We start from the raw sequence: 24,642 nt of genomic DNA, 5'->3' as shown, positions 1-24,642 counted from the left end.
GACTGCAACTTTATTTTCTATCATTTAAGAAGTTGACATGGAAGTGTTTTATTTGTTTACATATGGACATTAACTTGACCTACCCATAATGCCTATTAACTCCCATGAACATCAGGAGAACAGAACTGCATTGTGGGAAGATTATAAAAAAACTGGGAGCGGCCAATTTAGGGCTCTTGGACACATCTGAGTGTGTCGGAGCGTCTCGTTGTGTGGAGCGGAGCAGCGCAGCAGTGCTGGCCGGCCGGAGACAGAACCCTGTACATCAGAACGGAACCTTCTGACAACACTGTCCTGGTTGGGTGAGAGGGCTGTTGCCCAAAAGCTTCTTGACATTCATCTGTACAAAACAGAGTTGCTGGGACCCATAGTCCCACAAGCAAAGTCAAGAGGATTAGACTGAGTTAATATTAGGCTTCTGGCCTGTACCTCATTGAAGCGTTGGTACTGTGTCATTGGCATCAGAGATAGTTACAGTGCTGCTGGACCAGAACTTTGCTTCTATATTTCAGCCTACTTTGATCAGGAGTCATTAACCCTTGGATTACAAATTCACTTTATTCTTTGCTAGCAGAAGAAAAGAAGGGCTGTTTAATAAAACACAAGGCCTTGTGTTCCTTTACCATATTAAGGTTAATGTGATACTAACTATGGGAGCTCTCTAAATATTGTATTGTATTTTATCAGGTTAATCTCTGATTTAGTATAGTTATAAAGCGCACGTAGAATAGGATAGTGCTCATAGTGAGATCAATTTACTCTGACAGTTATCCTATTTACTTTATTACATTACTCACAAGTTATTTCAGACACTTTATATCTGTATAATATCTTTGTAAGATAAGCTTCAGTTGACTGTCGGACTATGTTGGTTTGACAGTACAACCATTGTAGTGTTTAACCTTTAAAGCAATTACAGTAAAAAAGGTTATTATTCAAGTACAACTGTGTGAGTGTTGTTTCCTCTGCATCATTCAGCAAGTGGAGGCCAAGGTACAGACAAACAGGTATATTACATTGTGTACTGTGAACTTGCCATTAAGGTTTTGTCTTGACTACACACTATTACACCACAGATGTGTCAGGGGGACTGAGATAAATTAAGGGGGTAATAAAGCAGAGTACAGGCCCAAATAAATCAGCAGCTCCTTCGGAGGTCCATGCTACACGTGGGGGCTCATCCAGGATACTGTGACTCTGCAAGCAACCCCCGAGTTACAAACAAACAGGTGGGGTTCTTGCGAGCCACAAGTGGACCAATGCCTCTAAGGAGTAAAACAACTATATTTAAAGCAGCAAACACTTCACCACGTTTCATTCCGTGTATTTGTTCATCATCTCTGCCATCTGGGACACTTGCATCTTCAAGGTGTCTAACTCAGACATGAGATTCGATGACCCGCTCAACATCTTCATCATCTTGGTCATCTCTCTTTGCAGCTGAAGCGTCAGCTTCTCCAGTTCAGGGTTGCTCCCCCTGCTTTGTTGGATAGGTAGGGACCAAGATATCGTGTCAGTGGTCGCTCTCAGGACCCTGCGGGCGAGTTCTTCTCTGCACCTCTGAATTGCAGCGTCAAGGTCCGTACTGGTGCCAAGGGGTAACTTGGGGGTTAAATAAAATCAATTGTGCTCGCGCTAAAAATGTGAATTGAAAAAAATATGAATATATATAAACTGAGTATAAAATATAAACTAATTGTGCAGAAATATTAAACCATAATTAGTATGCTAATAAAAACATACATGTAAAAATATATATATATAATGTGCAATCCTTATATATAAAATTCACAAAGTGCATCCACATAAAAGTGCAATCCTTATATAAAATGCTGAAAGTGCATCATGCATGAATATAGACCTAATTAATAAGTGCAAATCCTGTGACAATCAAGTGTCCAAACAAAATACGATCAGCAGATTCAAACTGAAACAAAGAAGTGCAAGAAAACAGTGTCCATGAATGAAGTGTTCATCAAGCTTCTCCTGAAAAGTGTCCAAATCACAACAAGCTGGATGTGCTCTCCCGTGATCCCCCACTTGTGCTTGCGCTCACCTCTATTCGTGTGACACGGTAGTTAAACAGTGTCAAAACACGCATTGGGGCCACTCCTGGGCTCACTCAGGATGCAATGATGTATGTCCAATCCTCACAGGTAAAACATCATTCATAAAAGAGAAAAAGAAAGCTCCATGGTGTAATATAGTAAGGGATTTATTTAAAGTAAAAGAAGTTCCTCCAGGAGGGTACTCACAGTATGCAGGTGCTACAGTGCACCAAACTATACAGGTGTATTTCGTTTAGCAGCGGCTCGTATGGCGTGCGGTGTGGTGTATATTCCTCTCCTTCCCTGCTGACAGCTCCGTCCTACCCCTCCCCAGGGGAGGGGTAGGACAGAGCTGTCAGCAGGGAAGGACGGAGCTGTCAGCAGGGAAGGACGGAGCTGTCAGCAGGGAAGGAGAGGAATATACACCACACCGCACGCCATACGAGCCGCTGCTAAACGAAATACACCTGTATAGTTTGGTGCACTGTAGCACCTGCATACTGTGAGTACCCTCCTGGAGGAACTTCTTTTACTTTAAATAAATCCCTTACTATATTACACCATGGAGCTTTCTTTTTCTCTTTTATGAATGATGTTTTACCTGTGAGGATTGGACATACATCATTGCATCCTGAGTGAGCCCAGGAGTGGCCCCAATGCGTGTTTTGACACTGTTTAACTACCGTGTCACACGAATAGAGGTGAGCGCAAGCACAAGTGGGGGATCACGGGAGAGCACATCCAGCTTGTTGTGATTTGGACACTTTTCAGGAGAAGCTTGATGAACACTTCATTCATGGACACTGTTTTCTTGCACTTCTTTGTTTCAGTTTGAATCTGCTGATCGTATTTTGTTTGGACACTTGATTGTCACAGGATTTGCACTTATTAATTAGGTCTATATTCATGCATGATGCACTTTCAGCATTTTATATAAGGATTGCACTTTTATGTGGATGCACTTTGTGAATTTTATATATAAGGATTGCACGTTATATATATATATTTTTACATGTATGTTTTTATTAGCATACTAATTATGGTTTAATATTTCTGCACAATTAGTTTATATTTTATACTCAGTTTATATATATTCATATTTTTTTCAATTCACATTTTTAGCGTGAGCACAATTGATTTTATTTAACCCCCAAGTTACCCCTTGGCACCAGTATGGACCTTGACGCTGCAATTCAGAGGTGCAGAGAAGAACTCGCCCGCAGGGTCCTGAGAGCGACCACTGACACGATATCTTGGTCCCTACCTATCCAACAAAGCAGGGGGAGCGACCCTGAACTGGAGAAGCTGACGCTTCAGCTGCAAAGAGAGATGACCAAGATGATGAAGATGTTGAGCAGGTCATCGAATCTCATGTCTGAGTTAGACACCTTGAAGATGCAAGTGTCCCAGATGGCAGAGATGATGAACAAATTGATGGCAGATAAATTAAAGGGGTAATAAAGCAGAGCACAGGCCCAAATAAATCAGCAGCTCCTTCGGGGGTCCGTGCTACATTTGTATTATGTGTTTTTTCTGGATTTTTGGTTGATATTCTGTCTCTATCATATAAAATACACCTATGATAAAAATTATAGACCTTTCATTTCTTTGTAAGTGGGCAAAACTTACACAATCTGAAGGGGGAGCCAATAATTACCCCCCCCCCCCCCGGGGGAGGCCATGGAGGAAGAAGAAGAGGAGGGGGTGGAGGAGAAAGGTGTGGCAGAATCACCAGTAGTAGCATTTTGGAGGCGTGGTGGCAGAACAACCTCCAACACTACTGCACCCTGTCCTGCATCCTTCCCAGCTGCCAGAAGAGTCACCCAGTGCGCGGTGAAAGATAGGTAACGTCCCTGTCCATGCCTGCTGGACCATGAGTCAGCGGTAATATGCACCTTACCGCTGACTGCCCTGTCCAGCGAGGCCAAGACATTGCCTTCCACATGCCAGTAGAGAGCCGGAATCGCCTTCCGTGAGAAAAAGTGATGTTTGGGAACCTGCCACTGAGGTACCGCACATTCCACAAACTCACGAAAGGGGGCAGAGTCTACCAACTGAAAAAGCAGCAGTTAAAGTGCTAGCAATTTAGCCAAGCTAGCATTCAACTGCTGGGCATGTGGATGGCTGGGAGCGAACTTCTTTCGGCGGTGCAGCAGCTGGGGCAGGGAAATTTGCCTGGTACAATCTGATGTTGGTGTACCGATAGCAGATTGCCCCCAAGTACTTGGCCGTGACACACCTAATTCTACACCTTCATTCCTCTCAGTGCAGGTCTCAGAGAAGACTGAAGGTATAGTGGGGTTGGAGATCCCAGCTGATGAGGAGAAAGGAGAGGTCCTCTTTGTTGTGGGTCTTTTAGGTACGCTTGCCAACGAACTGCATGGCAGGTCAACATATGTCAGGTCAACATATGTCTGGTCAAGCATGTGGTGCCCAAGTGGGAGATGTGTTGGCCACGAGAGATACGCTTGAGATATGTTGCAAATAGCAGCGGTGCGATCTGATGCACTCGGCTTAAAAAAGGCCCACACCAAAGAACTTTTGGAATAACGTGCAGAGACAGCAGCGCCCTGCACATGCGGAGCTCTGCGGTGTGGTGCAGTCAGTGTGCTGCCCTTAAGCTGGCCCCTGGAGGGCATCCTGCCTCCTTGGTGATGTACCTCCTCCTCCTCCTTTCTCCTATCAGGCACCCACGTGGAGTCAGTGACCTCATCATCCCCTCCCTCCTCATCACTAGAGCAAAGCTGGCATGTACCCAACACTGTGGTCAAACAGTTCGGGGGACTCCTCAGGAGGACATGGTGGGGCTAGGGAAGGAGTCACTGATGCCATTGAGCCCAGGGAAGAGGCCGCATTGGCAGCTGCTTTGCCAGACAAAGTACCCCGAGCATGGGTGAGAGAGGATGAGGAGGATGAGGACGGCTTGGTCATCCACTCGACCAAGTCTTCCGCATGTTGCGGCTCAAGGCGGCCAGCTGCCGAAAAAAAGGACAAGCGTGTCCCACGGCCACATGCTGATGAGGATGCACCGTCTCCACGACCAGCACTGTTGCCTCTAGACACAGAGCCTGCTTGCCCTCTTTTATTGGCTTGCGACTGTCTGCCTCTCCTTGTTGGCCTTCCAGACATGCTAATGGCCTGCAGTGAGATGTAGCTGCACAAAGCTGGGATGTATATATATATACATATATACATATACACTGATACTGCAGCTAGCAGAATCAACTGCCTGCCTGTAGTATTATTAGTATGAGAACAACAGCAATTGTCTTCAGGTAGCTTTAGGTGCACACTGCAGAGGACGCCCTACACTAACTTGTAAATACTGCAGCTGCCTGTGGTACTGTACTAATAGGATCAGAAGAACACTAATTTTCTTCAGGTAGCTTTAGCTAAACATTGTACAGAGGACGCACTACACCAACTGTAAATACTGTAGCTAATAGAACTAATAGGATCAGAAGAACACCAGCAATTTTCTTCAGGTAGCTGTAAATACTGTAAAAACACCTGCCTGCCTGTCAGTAGTAGGAAGAGAATAACAAGAACGGATCTAGCTAAACTGAATACAGTGTGTGTGTGTGTGTGTGTATATATATATATATATATATATGTATATATATATATACACACACACACACACACCACCTAGGATGTGTATATATACACAATACACTGTAAGTGCAGCTAACTGACTCGCCTGCCTACTCTATCTAACTTAAATCAAATGACACTGTCTCTCTCTCTCTCTATCTCTCAACGCCGGAACACACTACACAGGGCCGCCGTGCAGGAGGCCTTATATAGTGTGGGGGCGTGTACTAAACCCCCTGAGCCATAATTGGCCAAAGCCACCCTGGCTTTGGCCAATTACGGCTCTCTGTACAGACGGCGCTGTGATTGGACAAGCATGCGGGTCATAGTGCATGCTTGGCCAATCATCAGCCAGCAATGCACTGCGATGCTGCAGTGAATTATGGGCCGTGACGCGCCACACGAATTTGACGCGAACGGCCCATATCGTTCGTAATTCGGCAAACGACCAAACAGGCGATGTTCGAGTCGAACATGCGTTTGATTCGAACACGAAGCTCATCCCTAATCATCAGTGTCATCTAGTGGCCACAATACATTTTTTTTCCCTCCATTGAGGCATTTCTGAACATTTGTCCCTACATGGTCTTCTATTGAAGAGACCCGCGAAGATCCTTCGGTCTAATTCTATATTCAGCTGCGGCACTGGATCTCCTTCCTTCGCCATGACACTTTCCCATATCAAAAAACTGCCTACTTGCCTGCACTCCCCAGGTGCCCCCGGCACCATCTCTAGGATATATTCTTCCCTCAACTCTAGTAGCGCCTCGGCTTCTGTCCCCTATGTGTTTAAGTGGGAGCGGGACCTATCCCCAAATTGACCTTGCAGATTGTAGCAAGACCTTGTTTAGCATAGCAAAGTGCTCCTTAAATACGGCCAAGTTGGAGGCAGCCTATAAGGTCCTCCTCCAATGGTATTGGATCCCGGGCCCACATTGCCAAGTCGACCCCATCCGATAGTGATAGATGCTTCCAGGGCTGTGGTAAGGGAGGAGACAAAATCCATATTTGGTGGTCCTGCCCCTACCTGGCAGGATTCTGGTCAAGGGTCTTCAGACTCCCTGCTCCCCCTTTTCCACGTACCTATCTGCAAGGATGCCAAACTAGCATTGCTTCATTGTCCGATCCTGGGCTTCTTCTCCTGCTAGCAGAAATTGTCCACTTACCTATTTATCACTGCTAAGTGCACAAAAGCGAGGGCCTGGGAAAAAAAACATCTGTTTTGTCTGCAGTGGTGAAGAGCACCTTGACGACCCTCATGATCCACGAAAAAAATGGCAAGTATCCTCAACGATACTCATGCTAAATTCCTCAAAGTGTGGACTCCGTGGTGATCTTGCTCTTAGGCCTCTCTAAATAATCCCCCTCAACCCCCAGCCTGGGGGAACGTCCCTCCCCTCCGCTCCTTGCCTATGCTCCTCCTTCTCCTACTACCCTCCTCCTCTCCTCTGAGCTCCTTGTCCACCACTCTGTTCTTCCTTCCTGCCTTCTTGTTCCCCACTTTAATTAGCAGTCCCTCCACTTTTTTTTTCAGTTTTGTTTAGTTTTCCCCACTTCTGGCGGATGAGTCTGCTCCCTTTACCTACCTTAGCCCCTGAGTCCTAAGGCTCAGGCACTATGCATTGCCCCCCCCCCCCCCGACCTGGGTCGGTGGGTCATTGTTCGTTAATAGTTTATACTCTATGACACATCTTTTTTTGTGTTTTTACAAAAATCCAGCATTGTGTCTAATGTTCATATCCCCTGCGTGGGAATTTTGTATCCGTTCTCTCTTTAAATTCCAATAAGAATCATTGTACTGAAAAAAACATATTATGGCCACCAGGTGGCACTAATGAATAGAGAACGACACATATTAGAGAAAATACAGCAATTTTCATCCTGACTGTACAGATGTACATTTGAGTGCCTTTGTGAATGACCCCCCACCCACACCTCTGCCAGAAACCATAGCCAGGTGACCTGACTTTTCTCTTCTGCAACTGCACAGCCTGGTCACCTCCTCATCCTCACCCTGTGATTGGACAGCAAAGGAACAACAACAGACTGATGAGTCCTCACTCTACTCTCTACTCCTGCCAGCGCATTCCTTGTCTGCACATGCGCACAGCACACGTCTGATTGGCTGCTAAAGAAGCTCCTCCCTTTCCCAGTCTGTGGGCTGCATGCAGAATACATTACATACAGAATACATTGTTTGGTCTGCCCGGAGTTCTGCTTTATGGTAAAGACATAAAAATTGAGCATGGTGGGATCGTCATTTATATAGAAGGAAGTGCGATGTGACGTACCGTCCGATCTCCTGCAGCTCCACGTACATCTGGTCGAAGTTCTCCTTCCAGCATACAGTGGAGCCATCAGTATTGGCGTCTGTAGAGGAAGAAGAAGGAGAGAAGGTGATATGGAGGAAGAAGAAGAAGAGAAGGTGATATGGAGGAAGAAGAAGAAGAGAAGGTGATATGGAGGAAGAAGAAGAAGAGAAGGTGATATGGAGGAAGAAGAAGAAGAGAAGGTGATATGGAGGATGGAACGGAACCTTCCTTATGCGGTGCTCCAATCACACCAGCCACTAGAGGTCTCCCTCCATTCATTTTTGTACAGAGTTATGCAAATATCAAAATTAGTCAGTGGGTGGGTGCCAGTCTGATGGAGTGGGCATTCCTATAAGCAGACCACCCTGGATAATGCCCACATGCAGAGGCGTAACTATAGGGGGTCGCAAAGGGCGCAATTGCAACCTGGCCTTATGCTTCAGGGGGCCCATGCAGCCCCCCTGTTACAGTTGTCTACACCTGGATGAGAGTGACAACAGGCGTGACTGCATATAGCGGAACCGATGCCCTGCATTTTGCTCCTGCAGCCTCTGAATGCCTGCGGGAGGGAGAGGAGAAGCGGGCATTCAGCAGCTGCAGGAGAAAAATGCAGGGCATCGGTTCTGCTATATATCATGACGCCCCTCCTATCCAGCCTTGTGCTAGGTGTTTCTGGCAGTCGGCAGATGCCAGGACTGCCGGCTCCACCCCTAGCTCCACCCCCAACTACAGCTCATGCTGCTTGCCTCTAGGCTTCTCTCCAGGTAAGGCAAGTGCAGCATATTGTGTGTCCTATTGTAACTATGATCCTTCTTATCACACTGCCCCCCCCCCCCCCCCCTCTGATCACACTGGCCCCCCTCTGTCATACTTCTCCCCCCTCTCACACTTACCAGGTACCCTTCTCCTGTCAAACTGCCCCCTTCTTGTTACAATATTGCCCCCTTCACACTGCCCCCCTGCTATCACACTGCCCCCTTCTTGTTACAATATCGCCCCCTTCATACTACCCACTCTTGCCACATTGCACCCCTCTTTTTACAATATCGACCCCTTCACACTGCCCCCTTCTGCCACACTGCCCCGCCTCATACTGCCACTACTTGGCATACTACCCCCCTCCTTTCACATTGCCCCCTCTTATCACACTCCCGTCTCCTGTCACACTTTCCAGGTATCCGTCTCCTGTCACACTGCCTCCTCCTGCCACATTCTCCCCATCATACTGCCCCCTGTCACACTGCTCCCCTCCCGTCACAATACCCCCTCTATCATACTGCTTCCCCCCGTTCACTGCTCCTGTCACACTCCCCCCCCCCCACACACTTTTACAGTGCCCTAGCCTCCAGACCCTTCCTTTTCCCCATTCATAGCTGAAGCCTAGTAACTGTGTTTCCTATGCTTCAGTTTGTGAATGAACTGGAAGCCTCTGTACAGAGCTCTTCCTGTCCATTCATTCTGTGCAGCTGAGGGTACCGGGCTCAGAGGAAAGGGCCCCTTGCAAGGGTCGGGGGCCTTCATGGTTTCTTGCACTGAGGCCTAGGTGCAAGAAGGTTCTAGTTACCCCTCTGCCCACATATGATGCAGGGTCTCCAAGATGGAAAGAACTGAAATCCAATGGATGAAAGGGAGCAGGGCCAGGGACTGTCAGGCTGGGGAAGAAAAAGCTAGATGATGCTGGGTGTCCTCCAGCCAGGAAATGAGGCGGGGCTCTATCTGACTTGCTGCAGCTTCTAATGCACATGGTGAGAAGCTCACAGTGTGCAGTGAAATCAGAGGAAGCCGTTCAGTCCAGGAGAGGAGCCGCTACACCTGTGCAAGACTGAAAGGGAAGGCCTGGAGAGAGGATTTAAGTGAAGAAAGATGATATCCGTATCCTACCCTAAAATCTAAATGAGGAAAAGAGACCCCCCACATTCCTCATCCCCCAGTATATTTCCTAATCACCCTGTACACAGTGCAGATTGTCACCCCACCAAGTGCCGACGGCTGCTGCTGTGGGCACACACAGGGGGGATGTTTTAGGATGAGTGGGGGAATTTTGGGGATGAAGGGGCCTGTAAAATATATAATGTACTGGCCCTTTCCCTTTCTGAATGAACACGGTGAGTGATTGGTACCGTGTGTTTGAGCTTTGGAGTGCACACCCTAATGCAATAGGCTGCTCACACCTATGCTGGGGTTCATGGTATGACCTATCTGAAGCCAAAAACGTTCAGTTTTAGTTGTGGAGCGAGGAAGAGATGAAATCACAATCTGCATGGAGCTTACAGCGATCAGACGATTGAATCCTAGAGCTGCTGGATTCTGTCCTTCATTGCCATCTACTGGACAGTCTCCTGCACTGCAGCAAAGCCACATTCAAGGTGCTCACCGCTGACCCCTGCTGGACTTTCCCCTGCACCACACTGCAGGTTCTTACAGCTGGTTCTGTCTGACTCTGGTCAGTTTGCATGACTTTGAACTTGGCAAAGTGTACACCCCCATGACCTGTAAACTACTTCAGCAGCATAGGTTGCAGGCCCTGCCCTTTTTGTGCCCCCTTTCTGAGATACCCAAGTGGGCCCCCTCTTCTGCCTACCCCTTATGTCTGGTTCTGCTCACTCAAGCATCTGCTTTCCTGCTTCACCCCCAGACCTTCCTTGGATTTCACATCGGTGGTTTAACATCTGCACCATCAGCAGGTGAAGACCCAACACAAGGTGGTTGTTCTTCTGATGGAGTCGGCACATAGAGGTGATGCAGAGGGCTCACGAATGGTAACACGGTGTCCCCAATAGGGAGATTCACACTCTCCGGTAATCTAGGTCTCTTATACAGAAAAGAATGGAGGATCCGCAATGTTGGTTGTCACCTGAACAGGTGGGGAAGCTTCCAATGGGAACACCTGCTTTAGTGACAAATATCTAAATGGGGATTTCCTCCCACTTGGTTTTGGAGAGATGGACTCTCACCTAATAAACCCAATCCTGCTCCACCCAGAATTAGAAAACAAGTTCAGGCTTTAGATACACCAAGTTTCCCAAATTCTAGGACCGGTTTGGATGAAAGGACCTGAAGGTCTCTTTCAGAGAAGTCTATGTTGGTGGCCCTCAGGAGCTCTGGATATTTCATGGACCCCGACACCCATAGGACTGATATCAGACCATCCCCGCTCTCAGACTGGAGGGTTTTTTCAGATGGACTTTGACCAAGAAGGTATATTATGGAGGAAATGTTCCAGGTTCTCCCTTGGCTGCTCAGACATAAAATGGCGAATATTCGATGATGAAGTCCTGATATCTAATGCTGAGCACACTGGTAATAGAGGAATACAGGAGACAGAGTCCCAGCTTACCGTTCTCAGGCAGCCGAAGGGGTTCTGATGGCTCGCTGGGCAGGCTGATGCCCCAGGGGTTGCTGGCGCTGACTCGGAACTGGTAAGTACCTCCAGGCCTCAGGTCCTCCAGTACAAGGTAAGTATCCAGCGTACAGGCCACCGACTGCTGCCAGACCTGGGAGCCTGCGGGGGAGACAGTGCATGTTACAACAAAGGGAGGGAGAGCTTAAAATGTTTTACTGTAAAGCAGGGGTCTCCAAACTAAGGCCCGGGGCCACATCCAGTGCAAGATTTTATCCGGCCCTAAGCTAGGGTCAGTGTCCTATCCTCCAAGTGCGCACACTGAGGATTACAGTCAGCAGAGGCCGCTTGTGTTCTCTGCTTCAATTCCATTCCATCAATTCCTCACAGCCCGGCAGTCTCCAGTGCAGGGTCCCCCTAGTTCCACTGTCATCATCCCCATCAGTGGTTGCTAGGACCACCAGCATCCTAGAAACCAATGATTGCTGCTACAGCCACACTTACAGCTTACAGAGGGGATTCTGATAAAAGGGTGGAGACTGACGGGGAGCCTGATGCAAAGGGGGACCTTTGACAGAGACCCTAATGTAAAAGGGGGGAGGAGGCTCTGATGGGAACCCTGATCCTAGAAGGAAGTCTGAAGGGAAGTCTGATGCAAGGGGGATTCTGCTGCATGGGTAGACTCTGATAGGGAACATGATGCAAAGGACGATCTTTTGGGGGCCCTGATGCAAGGGGGGACTCTGACAGGGTCCCTAATGCAAGGGGTGAGTCTGATGAGAAGCCTGATGTAAGGGAGGAGTCTTCTGCAAGGAGAGACTCTGATAGGGACCCTAATGCAAGGGGGGGGGGGGGGAGTCTCACAGGGACCCTGATGCAAGGGGGGAAATCTGACGGGGACCCCGATGCAAAGGGGGGGAACTCTGATGGGGACCCTGATGCAAAGGGGGGGAACTCTGACGGGGAGCCTGATGCAAGGGGGAGTATGACGGGGACCCTGATGCAAAGGGTGCAAAGGGGGGAACTCTGACGGGGACCCTGATGCAAAGGGGGGAACTCTGACGGGGACCCTGATGCAAAGGGGGGAACTCTGACGGGGACCCTGATGCAAAGGGGGGATCTCTGACGGGGACCCTGATGCAAAGGGGGGAACTCTGACGGGGACCCTGATGCAAAGGGGGGAACTCTGACGGGGACCCTGATGCAAAGGGGGGAACTCTGACGGGGACCCTGATGCAAAGGGGGGAACTCTGACGGGGACCCTGATGCAAAGGGGGGAAACTCTGACGGGGACCCTGATGCAGGGGGGAGTCTAATGGGGAGCATGATGCAAGGGGGAGTCTGATGGGGAAACTGATGCAAGGGGGAGTCTGATGGGGAGCGTCTGATGGGGAGCATGATGTAAGGGGGAGTCTGTTGCGAACCCTGATGCAAATGGGGCCCTCTGACAGGGACCCTGATGTAAAGGGGGGGCTCTAATGGGGATATTTTTCTGCTTGCAAATATTTATAAACACAGTATATCATGTGGCCCTCATACTGAGAAGAATAGAGAGCCCTGCTTATACAAAATTGTGTGTAACTGATGTCTCCTCAGTCCTTAAAAAACATATTTGCAAAGTTTCATATAACATATTCATTTCCAGGAACAGTTATCCAGAGTCTGGGACCATCCCGGGACCACTGGCAGGTATGGAGTCCGTACCTTCATCCTTGTACTCCACAGTGTATCCGGAGATGGTGCAGTTCCCTGTACTTGATGGAGGGAGCCAGCGGAGGATGACGGAGGAGCTGCTTCTCTCCTGGGCTACAGGCTGGCTGGGGGCCCCGGGGACACCTGGAGGGGACACATAAGGTGATCACACAGATGAATGGTGGATTTTCCAAATTAGTTAAAATAGTTCTAAGAGCATCTCCATCTATGAATTCCGGTTACTTAGGAAGATAAGATATGCAACCATAAAATGATTCCTCCGCAATACCTTAGAGCAGAGGTTCCCAACCTTAAGTAACCCCAACAGGCCACCTTTTGGGAATTTTTCTTAGATAAAATAGTGGTCACAACAGGCAGCACTGACAGTAGCTGATTGACTTATGGGCCCATGTGGTGGCCATTGAATATCTCCACCAGGTACCATCGCTGGATCGTTTGTGCTGTGTTGCTCCCTTGCCCCTGGTGCACTCAGGTACCATGCCTGGATCATCTGTGCTGTGTTGCCCCTGGTGCCCTCAGGTACCATGCCTGGATCATCTGCACTGTGTTGCTCCTGGTGTCCTCAGGCACCATGAATGGATTATCTATGCTGGGTTGCCCCCTTGCCCTGATGTCCCCAGGTACCATGCCTGGGTCCTCTGCACTGTGTTGCCCACTTGCCCCTGGTGCCCTCAGGTACCATGCCTTATTCATCTGTGCTGTGTTGCCCCCTTGCCCCTGGTGCCCTCAGGTACCATCCCTGGATCATCTGCACTGTGTTGCTGCTAGTGTCCTCAGGCACCATGCCTGGATCATCTGTGCTGTCCCCTTGCCCCTGGTGCCGCCAGATACCATGCCTGGATTATCTGCACTGTGTTGCCCCTGATGCCCCCAGGTACCATGTCTGGAGCATCTGTGCTCTGTTGCCCCCCTTGCCCCTGGTGCTCCTGGGTACCTTGTACTTTGATGGTGGCGGAGGTAGAGGTGCAACCCAGCTCATTGGTTGCCACACAGGTGTAGATCCCGCTGTCCTGGGGCATCAGATTATAGATCTTTAAACGAATGTCACCGGATTCGCTGTAGGGGGAGAGAAGGATGAGCATTACGAGGTCAGAGGTGTCCACTGACAACAACACACACCGGACAGAATGTCCCCGTAGATCCGGAACCCACCTGGCTGTCATGGTGTAAGTGCTGCTGTCACCATCCAGAATATTCTGATCTGGGCCCTTCCATGTGATTGTCGGTTTGGGTCGGCCGCAGACCTTGCAGTGTAGGGTCACCGTGTCGCCAACAACACATATGATGTCTACCAGAGTCAGGAGGAACTCCGGAGCCACTGCGAAAACCACAAACATCAATCAGAACTTGGGTGGTCTACAGGAAGGTGAAGAACAAATGTGTGAGGAGCAGCAGAAACACCAACAGGTGGTCACAGTTCCCAACCGCTTATATTTTTTGGGTTCCCAGGAAAAGGGTGAGCTGATGGTTGGATCCCAGGACAGATCTCTTGGTTTAGGGTGAAATTCAGTAAAACTAGGTGCAGTCCCTATTGGACAGGTAGCTTAGAAGAGGAGGTGTAGATCTGACTCGATCAGTCACTGTTGTAGGTTATGTAGGGTATAGGCAGATGGAAAGAATTGGTTTCCAGAGATTCGCACCCAGTTGGAAAAAAAAAGGTGGTGGCGAGCCCTGTTCGGGCCTGGGCTGCTACCTCGGGGGGACGGCCTTATGGTCGACTCCACGTGTGTTTGGAAAGAAGTGAAAGTAAAGAAGCGCCCGGTATCAGGGCTGGACTGGGATAAAAATTTGGCCCTGGACTTCATCCAGACCGGCCCACTTTATTTGTGCAAACAAGCACAAAAACAGTATATAAACTATACGCAATTGTGCAAAAAAACATAAGTAGCATAACATAAGGAGTCCTCACTAACCTCTTTTACTATTTCACTTATTCTCCTCTGTATTTTTCTCATCTTTCTCACATCACTGTGTGAAGTTGAGGGCGAACCAAGAAAGCCATTACTTTGACAGGCTGTCACTGAAACCAGCCCACTGAGCCATCGGCCCACCGGGAAACTCCCTGTAGTCCCGATGGCCAGTACAGGCCTGCCCGGTATCCAGTAAAGGTAGGTATAAATGTATTGTATTTGAAATTTCAGCGATAGAAAGAGGCCAACTCATTTTGGGGGGGACTAAGGACTCCCCCTTCATCAGGGCTGCTAATACAAGTGGTTATGGAATGATCCTGTTGGAGGGCGCCTTTAGCACCTGGGTTGGACCGCTAGATGTCCAAAACGCTGGCTGTGTGTAAAACACTTTGGATTGGAATACATAAGAATTGGACTTTGCCACACCCAGGATTAGTGTCCAAATATCAGGTTTTACTCCACCAAAAATAGTCCAATATGTTCCACACATGTGGCAACGCGTTTCAGGTGTCAGCAGATGCCCCCATTATCAGGACTGGGTTTTCCTTTTTTTTCCTGGGATCTCCCCTGGGGAACAATTTTAAATATGAATTCCAGGTATGGTCATTTTTACAAAGTTACATTTGCCCAGCTTGGTCCAATGTTTGTATGCATGTACCATACCTGGAAGATCGCTGTAGAAGCTGGAACCACTGCTACAATGATCTTCGCCTTGTGTCCAGGTCCTGCCCTGAGTGACTTCCCTGCTGCTTCCTGAACACAGGAGGTCACTCACTCAGCATGGGCTCTATTCAGGGAACACTCGGCATTTCCCAATGAATGCAAATCATTCTCTGACTGAAGGAGGTGGAGAGCTGGTGATGTAACAATCTCCACCTCGTCCAAACAGAGAATGCTTTGCATTGAGAACGTTTTTTATTTTTGTACACTTTATCATAAAAAAATAACAATTCATTCAAAAATCTTTATTTTGTTCTAAAAAAAAATAAAAATAAAGATATATATAAATGAGAAAGAGGGAGAGCAATATATATATATACACACTCACTGGCCACTTTATTAGGTAGACCTGTTCAGTTGCTTGGTAACACAAATTGCTAAATCAGCCAATCACATGGCAACAACTCAATACATTTAGGCATCTAAACGTGGTGAAGACGACTTGCTGAAATTCAAACCGAGCATCAGAATGGGGATGAAAGGGGATTTAAGTGACTTTGAACGTGGCATGGTTGTTGGTGGCAGACGGGCCGGTCTGAGTATTTCTGGGATTTTCACACACAACCATCTCTCGGGATTACAGAGAATGGTGGAAAAAAGAGAAAATATCCAGTGAGCGGCAGTTGTGTGGAGGGAAATGCCTTGTTGGAGGTCAGAGGAGAATGGGCAGACTGGTTCCAGATGATATAAAGACTACAGTAACTCAAATAACCTCTCGTTACATCCAAGGTATGCAGAATACCATCTCTGAAAACACAACACATCCAACATTGAAGCAGATGGGCTACAGCAGCAGAAGACCACACCGGGTGCCACTCCTGTCAGCTAAAACAGGAAACTGAGGCTACAATTGGCACAGATCACCAAAATTGGACAATAGAAGATTGGAAAAACGTTGCCTGGTCTGATGAGTCTGGACTTCAGCTGCGACATTCAGATGGTGGGGTCAGAATTTGGCGCATGGATCCATCCTGCCCCATATCACCGGTTCAGGCTGGTGGTGGGGGGTGTAATGGTGTGGGGGATGGGGTATCACCGGTTCAGGCTGGTGGTGGGGGGTGTAATGGTGTGGGGGATGGGAGATCACTGGTTCAGGCTGGTGGTGGGGGTGTAATGGTGTGGGGGAGGGGAGATCACTGGTTCAGGCTGGTGGTGGGGGTGTAATGGTGTGGGGGATGGGATATCACCGGTTCAGGCTGGTGGTGGGGATGTAATGGTGTGGGGGATGGGATATCACCGGTTCAGGCTGGTGGTGGGGGTGTAATGGTGTGGGGGATGGGGTATCACCGGTTCAGGCTGGTGGTGGGGGTGTAATGGTGTGGGGGATGGGAGATCACTGGTTCAGGCTGGTGGTGGGGGTGTAATGGTGTGGGGGATGGGATATCACCGGTTCAGGCTGGTGGTGGGGGTGTAATGGTGTGGGGGATGGGAGATCACTGGTTCAGGCTGGTGGTGGGGGTGTAATGGTGTGGGGGAGGGGAGATCACTGGTTCAGGCTGGTGGTGGGGGTGTAATGGTGTGGGGATGGGGTATCACCGGTTCAGGCTGGTGGTGGGGATGTAATGGTGTGGGGGATGGGATATCACCGGTTCAGGCTGGTGGTGGGGGTGTAATGGTGTGGGGGATGGGGTATCACCGGTTCAGGCTGGTAGTGGGGGTGTAATGGTGTGGGGGATGGGGTATCACCGGTTCAGGCTGGTGGTGGGGGTGTAATGGTGTGGGGGATGGGGTACCTGAGTATTGTTGCTGACCATGTCCATCCCTTTATGACTATAGTGTACTCATCTTCTGATGGCTCCTTCCAGCAGGATAATGCACCATGTCACAAAGCTCCAATCATCTCACCACTGGACAATGAGGTCCCTGTACTCCAATGGTCTCCACACTCACCACATCTCATCCAATAGAGCACCTTTGGGATGTGGTGGAACGGGGGATTGGCATCATGGATGAGCAGCCGACAAATCTGCAGCAACTGATGTTTGATGGGTGATGTTATCATATCACTATGGAGCAAAATCTCTGAAGAACATTTCCAACACCTTGTTGTATCTACGCCACCAAAAATGAAGGCCAAAGGGAGTCCGACCCGGGACTAGCAAGGTGTACCTAATAAAGTGGCCGGTGAGAGAGATAGAGAGAGAGATTTATCTTTATCCACCAAAATAAAAACATTTAAGAACCAGGTCCAGCTGTCACCCAGGACTGAAGGCAAAAATAGATATAAATCCCCAAAAATGACCCCTTGGGGTGACTTCTTATCAGTTATAAATGAACAATCAATAATAATAACAAGACATCAATCACAGGATCTCTATGGGGTTTCGCATAGGAAGACCTTTTTTTGAACATACACTTCTTTTAAAAAATAATAATTTATGAAACTACAAAAAAACAAAAAAAACAAAAAACAAACTCTCACCTTCCTGGATGAAATTGGGATTGATGATCTAAAAATTCAACCAGAAGAAAAGTCAGAAAAAAATAATACAGAATTTTTCTTGTATTGTCGTGTCATCATCATTTGGAATAGCAGAAGATGCATTGCAGCGCCATCTAGTGTACATGTAAGAGACGGCATGCACTTCATACTAGGTCTACGAATAAACCTACAGGATATCTTCATAGTACATCATATTATACATACAAGATACATAATATCATACCGGCACAAGTCACCATAAATAACAATATTATATAACATAACAATAATAATAGGGGTTCCAATCTCCCCCCCCCCATTGTGGGGTCACAGCTATCACTGATGGTTGCTGTACAGAAAGTGCACCGAAGTGGCTTCTCCTGCTAAACCTCAGAGACAGGTAGTGGGCAGGTAGTGGACAGGTAGTGGGCAGGTAGTGGGCAGGTAGTGGGTAGGTAGTGGGCAGGTAGTGGGCAGGTAGTGGGCAGGTAGTGGGCAGGTAGTGGACAGGTAGTGGGCAGGTAGTGGGTAGGTAGTGGACAGGTAGTGGACAGGTAGTGGGCAGGTAGTGGACAGGTAGTGGGCAGGTAGTGGGCAGGTAGTGGGCAGGTAGTGGGCGGGTAGTGGGCGGGTAGTGGGCAGGTAGTGGGCAGGTAGTGGGCAGGTAGTGGACAGGTAGTGGGCAGGTAGTGGGTAGGTAGTGGGTAGGTAGTGGGCGGGTAGTGGACGGGTAGTGGGCGGGTAGTGGGCAGGTAGTGGGCAGGTAGTGGGCGGGTAGTGGGCGGGTAGTGGGCAGGTAGTGGGCAGGTAGTGGGCAGGTAGTGGGCAGGTAGTGGGTAGGTAGTGGGCAGGTAGTGGGTAGGTAGTGGGCGGGTAGTGGGCGGGTAGTGGGCGGGTAGTGGGCGGGTAGTGGGCGGGTAGTGGGTGGGTAGTGGGTGGGTAGTGGACAGGTAGTGGGTAGGTAGTGGGCAGGTAGTGGGCAGGTAGTGGGTAGGTAGTGGGCAGGTAGTGGGCGGGTAGTGGACAGGTAGTGGGCAGGTAGTGGGTAGGTAGTGGGCAGGTAGTGGACAGGTAGTGGGCAGGTAGTGGGTAGGTAGTGGGCAGGTAGTGGGCGGGTAGTGGGCAGGTAGTGGGCGGGTAGTGGACAGGTAGTGGGCGGGTAGTGGGTAGGTAGTGGGCAGGTAGTGGGCGGGTAGTGGGCAGGTAGTGGGCGGGTAGTGGACGGGTAGTGGGCGGGTAGTGGGCGGGTAGTGGGCAGGTAGTGGGCAGGTAGTGGACGGGTAGTGGATGGGTAGTGGACGGGTAGTGGGCGGGTGGTGGACGGGTAGTGGGTGGGTAGTGGGCGGGTAGTGGGCGGGTAGTGGGCAGGTAGTGGGCAGGTAGTGGGCAGGTAGTGGGCAGGTAGTGGAAGCTCAGAGGAAGGGAGACTCCTCAAGTCTGGGCCCAGGGAGGACTTCATCTCACTCTGGTGGGTGGATTTCCTGGAGGGGGGGTGCTGTATTGAGGGAAGATCCGTATTGCTGGGGAGAAATGATACAAGCCGGGACAGGATCCACACTGGGGGATGGGGGTGGGGGGGACTATCAGTGATGAGGGTGGGGGAATCTGTAATTAGGAAGAAGATCTGTACTGTGGGGGGTAACTACTACCGGGAAGATCTGTACTGGGGGAACTCTATAATTGATTGGGAAGAGCTTGGGGGGTTCCACCTAGAACACATCGGGGGGGAGGGGGGGCGGGGGGGGTATGGGTTCTAGGTGCCCAAGGCTGAACCCACCCCAGGAAAAAAGAAGAATTTAATGACCCTGAACTGCTGTTTGAGTGCAAAAAAGTCAGTTGACGTGAAGAAGGTTTTTCTGGGGTCATTTTATGGAATCGATCGTTCTCTGCTCAGATTATGAGATGAAATCACAATACAAAGCCAATCATTATCAATACAAACAGAGGAGACTTTATAATGAAAACATTCGATGCGTCAAACTAATCAAACCTTTCTATTCTCCAGCTGTTGCGAAACTACAAGTCCCATCATCCCTCTGTCTGTGGGAGTCATGCTTGTACCGGTCAGCCTTGCAATGCCTCATGGGACTTGAAGTTCCACAACAAGTGGAGGGCCGCAGGTTGAGCACCCCATGGGCCACAGCAATCAGCTGAAGAGTAATCCAGGCAGAACAATACTTTAAGAGGTATCCAGATAAAAGTAGAATTATACTTTAATATCAGATTCCATGAAAAGGTGACTTAAAGCTAAACCTGGACAAAAAGGTTTTCATTTAAATATACCATTCAAAGGATATAAATCCTCTTTGTGGGCACAAAATGCCTTTGCAAACCCAGATTTTACCATATAAATGTAGCCGTGACCTCATCACTGGGCTGTACATAGCCTGTGCAGAGAGCAGAGCTGTGGGAGGGGCCCAGCAGGCTCCACCCACTACAGGCTGCCTGCAGAGAACTACAGGAGGGGGGCGGAGACAAGACCAGTCACCCTGCACAAGAAGAGGGAGCAGAGCTGTGGGAGGGACCCAGCAGGCTCCTCCCACTACAGGAGGAGGCGGAGACAGGACCAGTCACCCTGCAAAGCACACCAAGATTCAAAGAACAAGACGCGGGCTGCATGGACTTAGACAATATTTGATGATCCCAGAGTTCAGCTTTAGTGTTATATATTGCAGCTTACCGGTCCTTCGATATGGTAGCTGCATTTATTTATTTTTTTAAAGGCTTTCTTCTATTTTCACCTGATGATCCAGCCAGTAAGTCCATTGTTTTTTTTTTTAAAGTAAAAGCTCTCCAGCAGAATGTATCAGTTCACAAACCATTTATGACAGGGGTGCTTACAATAATCAGCTTTTATTTATGTAAAACTTTTATCCCAAAAGGGACAAAAACTGTTACTGTAACTGATTATAAAGTGTGATCTGGAGTTTGGCTTCAATTTGTTAGTGTATCTAAATCTGCTAGTCTGTCTAACACTCCCCCCCCGACTGATAATGCTGCTGTCCAAAGGTGCCCCCTGTGCTCCTTCATCCAGAGTGGGGGGGAGCGCTCTAATATAATGGCTACAATCAATCCTCCACTGTATCTAAGGAGGGAGCCATGGTTGTGTCCCAGGCTGGACTTCAAACAGGCCTTCCTCTCTATTACTTGGGGAGGGGGGGAGGTGATTAGTAGTTTACAGAATTGAACATTGTTTGTGATTTCAATTCAGCTCACAGGAAGTGACCAGGACATTGCATTTCTGGCAGGACCACCAGGTATTTTCTGTACTCGCTGAAAATATTCTTAGTCTCAAAAAGAAAGAAAACAAATGCAGCCTCCACCTCTGAGGACTGGCAAGCTGTAATATAAGGAACAAGGATACATTTGTTTCTATGTTTAGATACATTTTAATCTAATGCTGGAAAGAAACTTTTTTCTTGCAGATTCAATTTTGTTACGAAAAATAAAAAAATTGAAATGACGGCTCCCGGTGTTGCGGATAAATAACAATATATAGAAGAATTCGCTCGCCGGTGACTTCTGAAATCTGCGTATTTCTTCCTGTACAGGTGACATCAAACAATTCACCAATAAATGTTCAATGATTATATCGATTCTCTATTATAAACCAAAATCGTGAATCACGTTTTCAGGAAAAAAAAAACATATAGAACACATCCCAGTAAATAAAGATACAGTGAGGGGGGGAAAGTATTTGCTCCCCTGCTGATTTTGTACATTCGCCCCACTGACGAAGAAACGATCGGTCTATAATTTTATTGGTCGGTTTATTATAACAGTGAGAGACAGAACAACAACAAAAATATCCAGAAAAACACATTTCAAAAAAGTTATAAATTGATTTGCATTCTAATGAGTGAAATAAGTATTTGATCCCCTATCAATCAGCAAGATTTCTGGCTCCCAGATGTCTTCTATACATGTAACGAGCTGAGATTAGGAGCACTCTCTCTTAAAGGGAGTGCTCCTAATCCCAGCTTGTTACCTGTATAAAAGACACCTGTCCACAGAAGCAATCGATCAGATTCCAATCTCTCCACCATGGCCAAGACCAAAGAGCTGTCCAAGGATGTCGGGGACAAGATTGTAGACCTACACAAGGCTGGAATGGGCTACAAGACCATCGCCAAGCAGCTTGGTGGGAGGGTGACAACAGTTGGTGGGAATATTTGTAAATGGAAGAAACACAAAATAACGGTCGATCTCCCTCAGTCTGGGGCTCCATGGAAGATCTCACCTCGTGGAGTTTCAATGATGATGAGAACGGTGAGGAATCAGCCCAGAACTACACGGGAGAATCTCAGCTGGGACCATAGTCACCAAGAAAACAATCGGTAACACACTACACCGTGAAGGACTGAAATCCTGCAGCCCCCGCAAGGCCCCCCTGCTCATGAAATCACATCTACAGGTCCATCTGAAGATTACTAATGAACATCTGAATGATTCAGAGGAGAACTGGAGGAAAGTGTTGTGGTCAGATGAGAACAAAATTGAGCTCTTTGGCATCAACTCAACTCACCGTGTTTGGAAGAGGAGGAATCCTGCCTATGACTCCAAGAACACCATCCCCCACCGTCATACATGGAGGTGGAGACATTATGCTTTGGGGGTGTTTTTCTGCTAAGAGGACAGGACAACTTCACCGCATCAAAGGGACGATGGACGGGGCCATGTGCCATCAAATCTTGGGGGAGAACCTCCTTCCCTCAGCCAGAACACTAAAAATGGGTCATGGATGGGTCTTCCAGCATGTCAATGACCCAAAACACACGGCCAAGGCAACAAAGGAGTGGCTCAAGAAGGCCTCTCCAGGACCTTAAGCACATTAAGGTCCTGGAGTGGCCTAGCCAGTCTCCAGACCTTAATCCCATATAAATAAATAAATAATAATAATAAATAATAATAAATAAAACCATTTATCCCATAGAAAGGGATGGAGCTGAAGGTTCGAGTTACCAAACGTCAGCCTGGAAACCTTAATGACTTGGAGAGGATCTGCAAAGAGGACAAAATCCCTCCTGAGATGTGTGCAAACCTGGAGGACATCTACAAGAAACATCTGACCTCTGTGATGGCCAACAAAGGTTTTACCACCAACTACTAAGTCATGTTTTGTGAAGGGGTCAAATACTTATTTCACTCATTAAAATGCAAATCAATTTATAACTTTTTTGAAATGCGTTTTTCTGGATATTTTTGATGTTTTTCTGTCTCTCACAATAAACCGACCAAAAAAATTATAGACTGATCATTTATGTCAGTGGACAAACGTACAAAATGATCAGGGGATCAAATACTTTTTTCCCCTCACTGTAAACCATAAAAGATTTTATGAGGTCTCTTTATAGAACATTCGTTGGATGAAGGTCAGGGGCATTCTTGCAAGTTGAAAAAAAAATTTCTTTGTATTTTTTCCAATAGATTTGTTCCTGTGTCATCATCGCCATCTAATGGCAAAAATGAGGAATATTTTGTCACTGAGGTATTTCAGAAAACTATACCACATTTTGGTCACTAGATGGAACTGATGATGCAGGAATTAACCTATTAGAAACAATACGAGAACATTTCATTCAGCTTGCATGAATACTTGTGACATTTGTACAAGGAATGTTTTATAAATAGGCCCCTAGATGTTGTACCAACTAAGGATGATAGATGGGGTCCCCAGAATCCATTCATCTAGATCGGGGATCTCCAAACTTTCTAAGGAAAGGGCCAGTTTACTGTCCATCAGAGTTTAGGTGGGGGGGGGGGGGGGGCGGACAATGCCCTGTGGGAGTAAACAATGCCTGATCTTCGGTATTAGGGGGATCAATAGTTGGTGTCAGTGGAAGGAATAGTGCCCTATTGGTGGTGTCAGTGGAAGGAATAGTGCCCCATTGTTGGTGTCAGTGGAAGGAATAGTGCCCCATTGGTGGTGTCAGTGGGAGGACTAGTGCCCTATTGGTGGTGTCAGTGGGAGGAATGGTGCCCCATTGGTGGTGTCAGTGGGAGGAATGGTGCCCCATTGGCGGTGTCAGTGAAAGGAATGGTGCCCCATTGGTGGTGTCAGTGGAAGGAATAGTGCCCTATTGGTGGTGTCAGTGGAAGGAATAGATCCCCCATTGTTGGTGGCAGTAGTTGGAATAGTACCCCATCATTGGTATCAGTGGGAGGAATAGTGCCCCATCATTGGTTTCAGTGGGAGGAATAGTGTCCCATCATTGGTATCAGTGGAAGGAATAGTGCCCCATCATTGGTATCAGTGGGAGGAATAGTGTCCCATAATTGATGTCAGTGGGAGGAATAGTGTCCCATCATTGGTAACAGTGGAAGGAATAGTGCCCCATCATTGGTGACAGTGGGAGGAATAGTGTCCCATCATCGGTATCAGTGGAAGGAATAGTGCCCCATCATTAGTTTCAGTGGGGAATAGTGCCCCACCATTGGTGTCAGTGGGAGGAATAGTGTCCCATCATTGGTGTCAGTGGAAGGAATAGTGCCCCATCATTGGTGTCAGTGGAAGGAATAGTGCCCCATCATTGGTGTCAATGGAAAGAATTATGCCCCATTGTTTGTGTCAGTGGAAGGAATA

General features: G+C 48.1%; 1 protein-coding gene across 1 annotated transcript in view; it reads right to left on the bottom strand.

Moving 5' to 3' along the window:
• The window catches only part of KALRN (kalirin RhoGEF kinase), a 231,188-nt gene that overhangs the window by 11,393 nt on the left and 195,153 nt on the right, over positions 1–24,642 (bottom strand). Inside the window, 6 exon segments of the mRNA XM_073634491.1 lie at positions 7,934–8,012; positions 11,292–11,456; positions 12,999–13,130; positions 13,942–14,063; positions 14,160–14,325; positions 18,060–18,087. Coding sequence (XP_073490592.1) covers positions 7,934–8,012; positions 11,292–11,456; positions 12,999–13,130; positions 13,942–14,063; positions 14,160–14,325; positions 18,060–18,087 — 692 coding nt within the window.

Source organism: Aquarana catesbeiana, linkage group LG06 (genome assembly GCF_042186555.1).
Source record: "Aquarana catesbeiana isolate 2022-GZ linkage group LG06, ASM4218655v1, whole genome shotgun sequence".
NCBI classification, from domain to species: Eukaryota; Metazoa; Chordata; class Amphibia; order Anura; family Ranidae; genus Aquarana; species Aquarana catesbeiana.
Note: the sequence above shows the minus strand (reverse complement) of the source record. Positions and strands in the feature narration are given on the sequence as shown.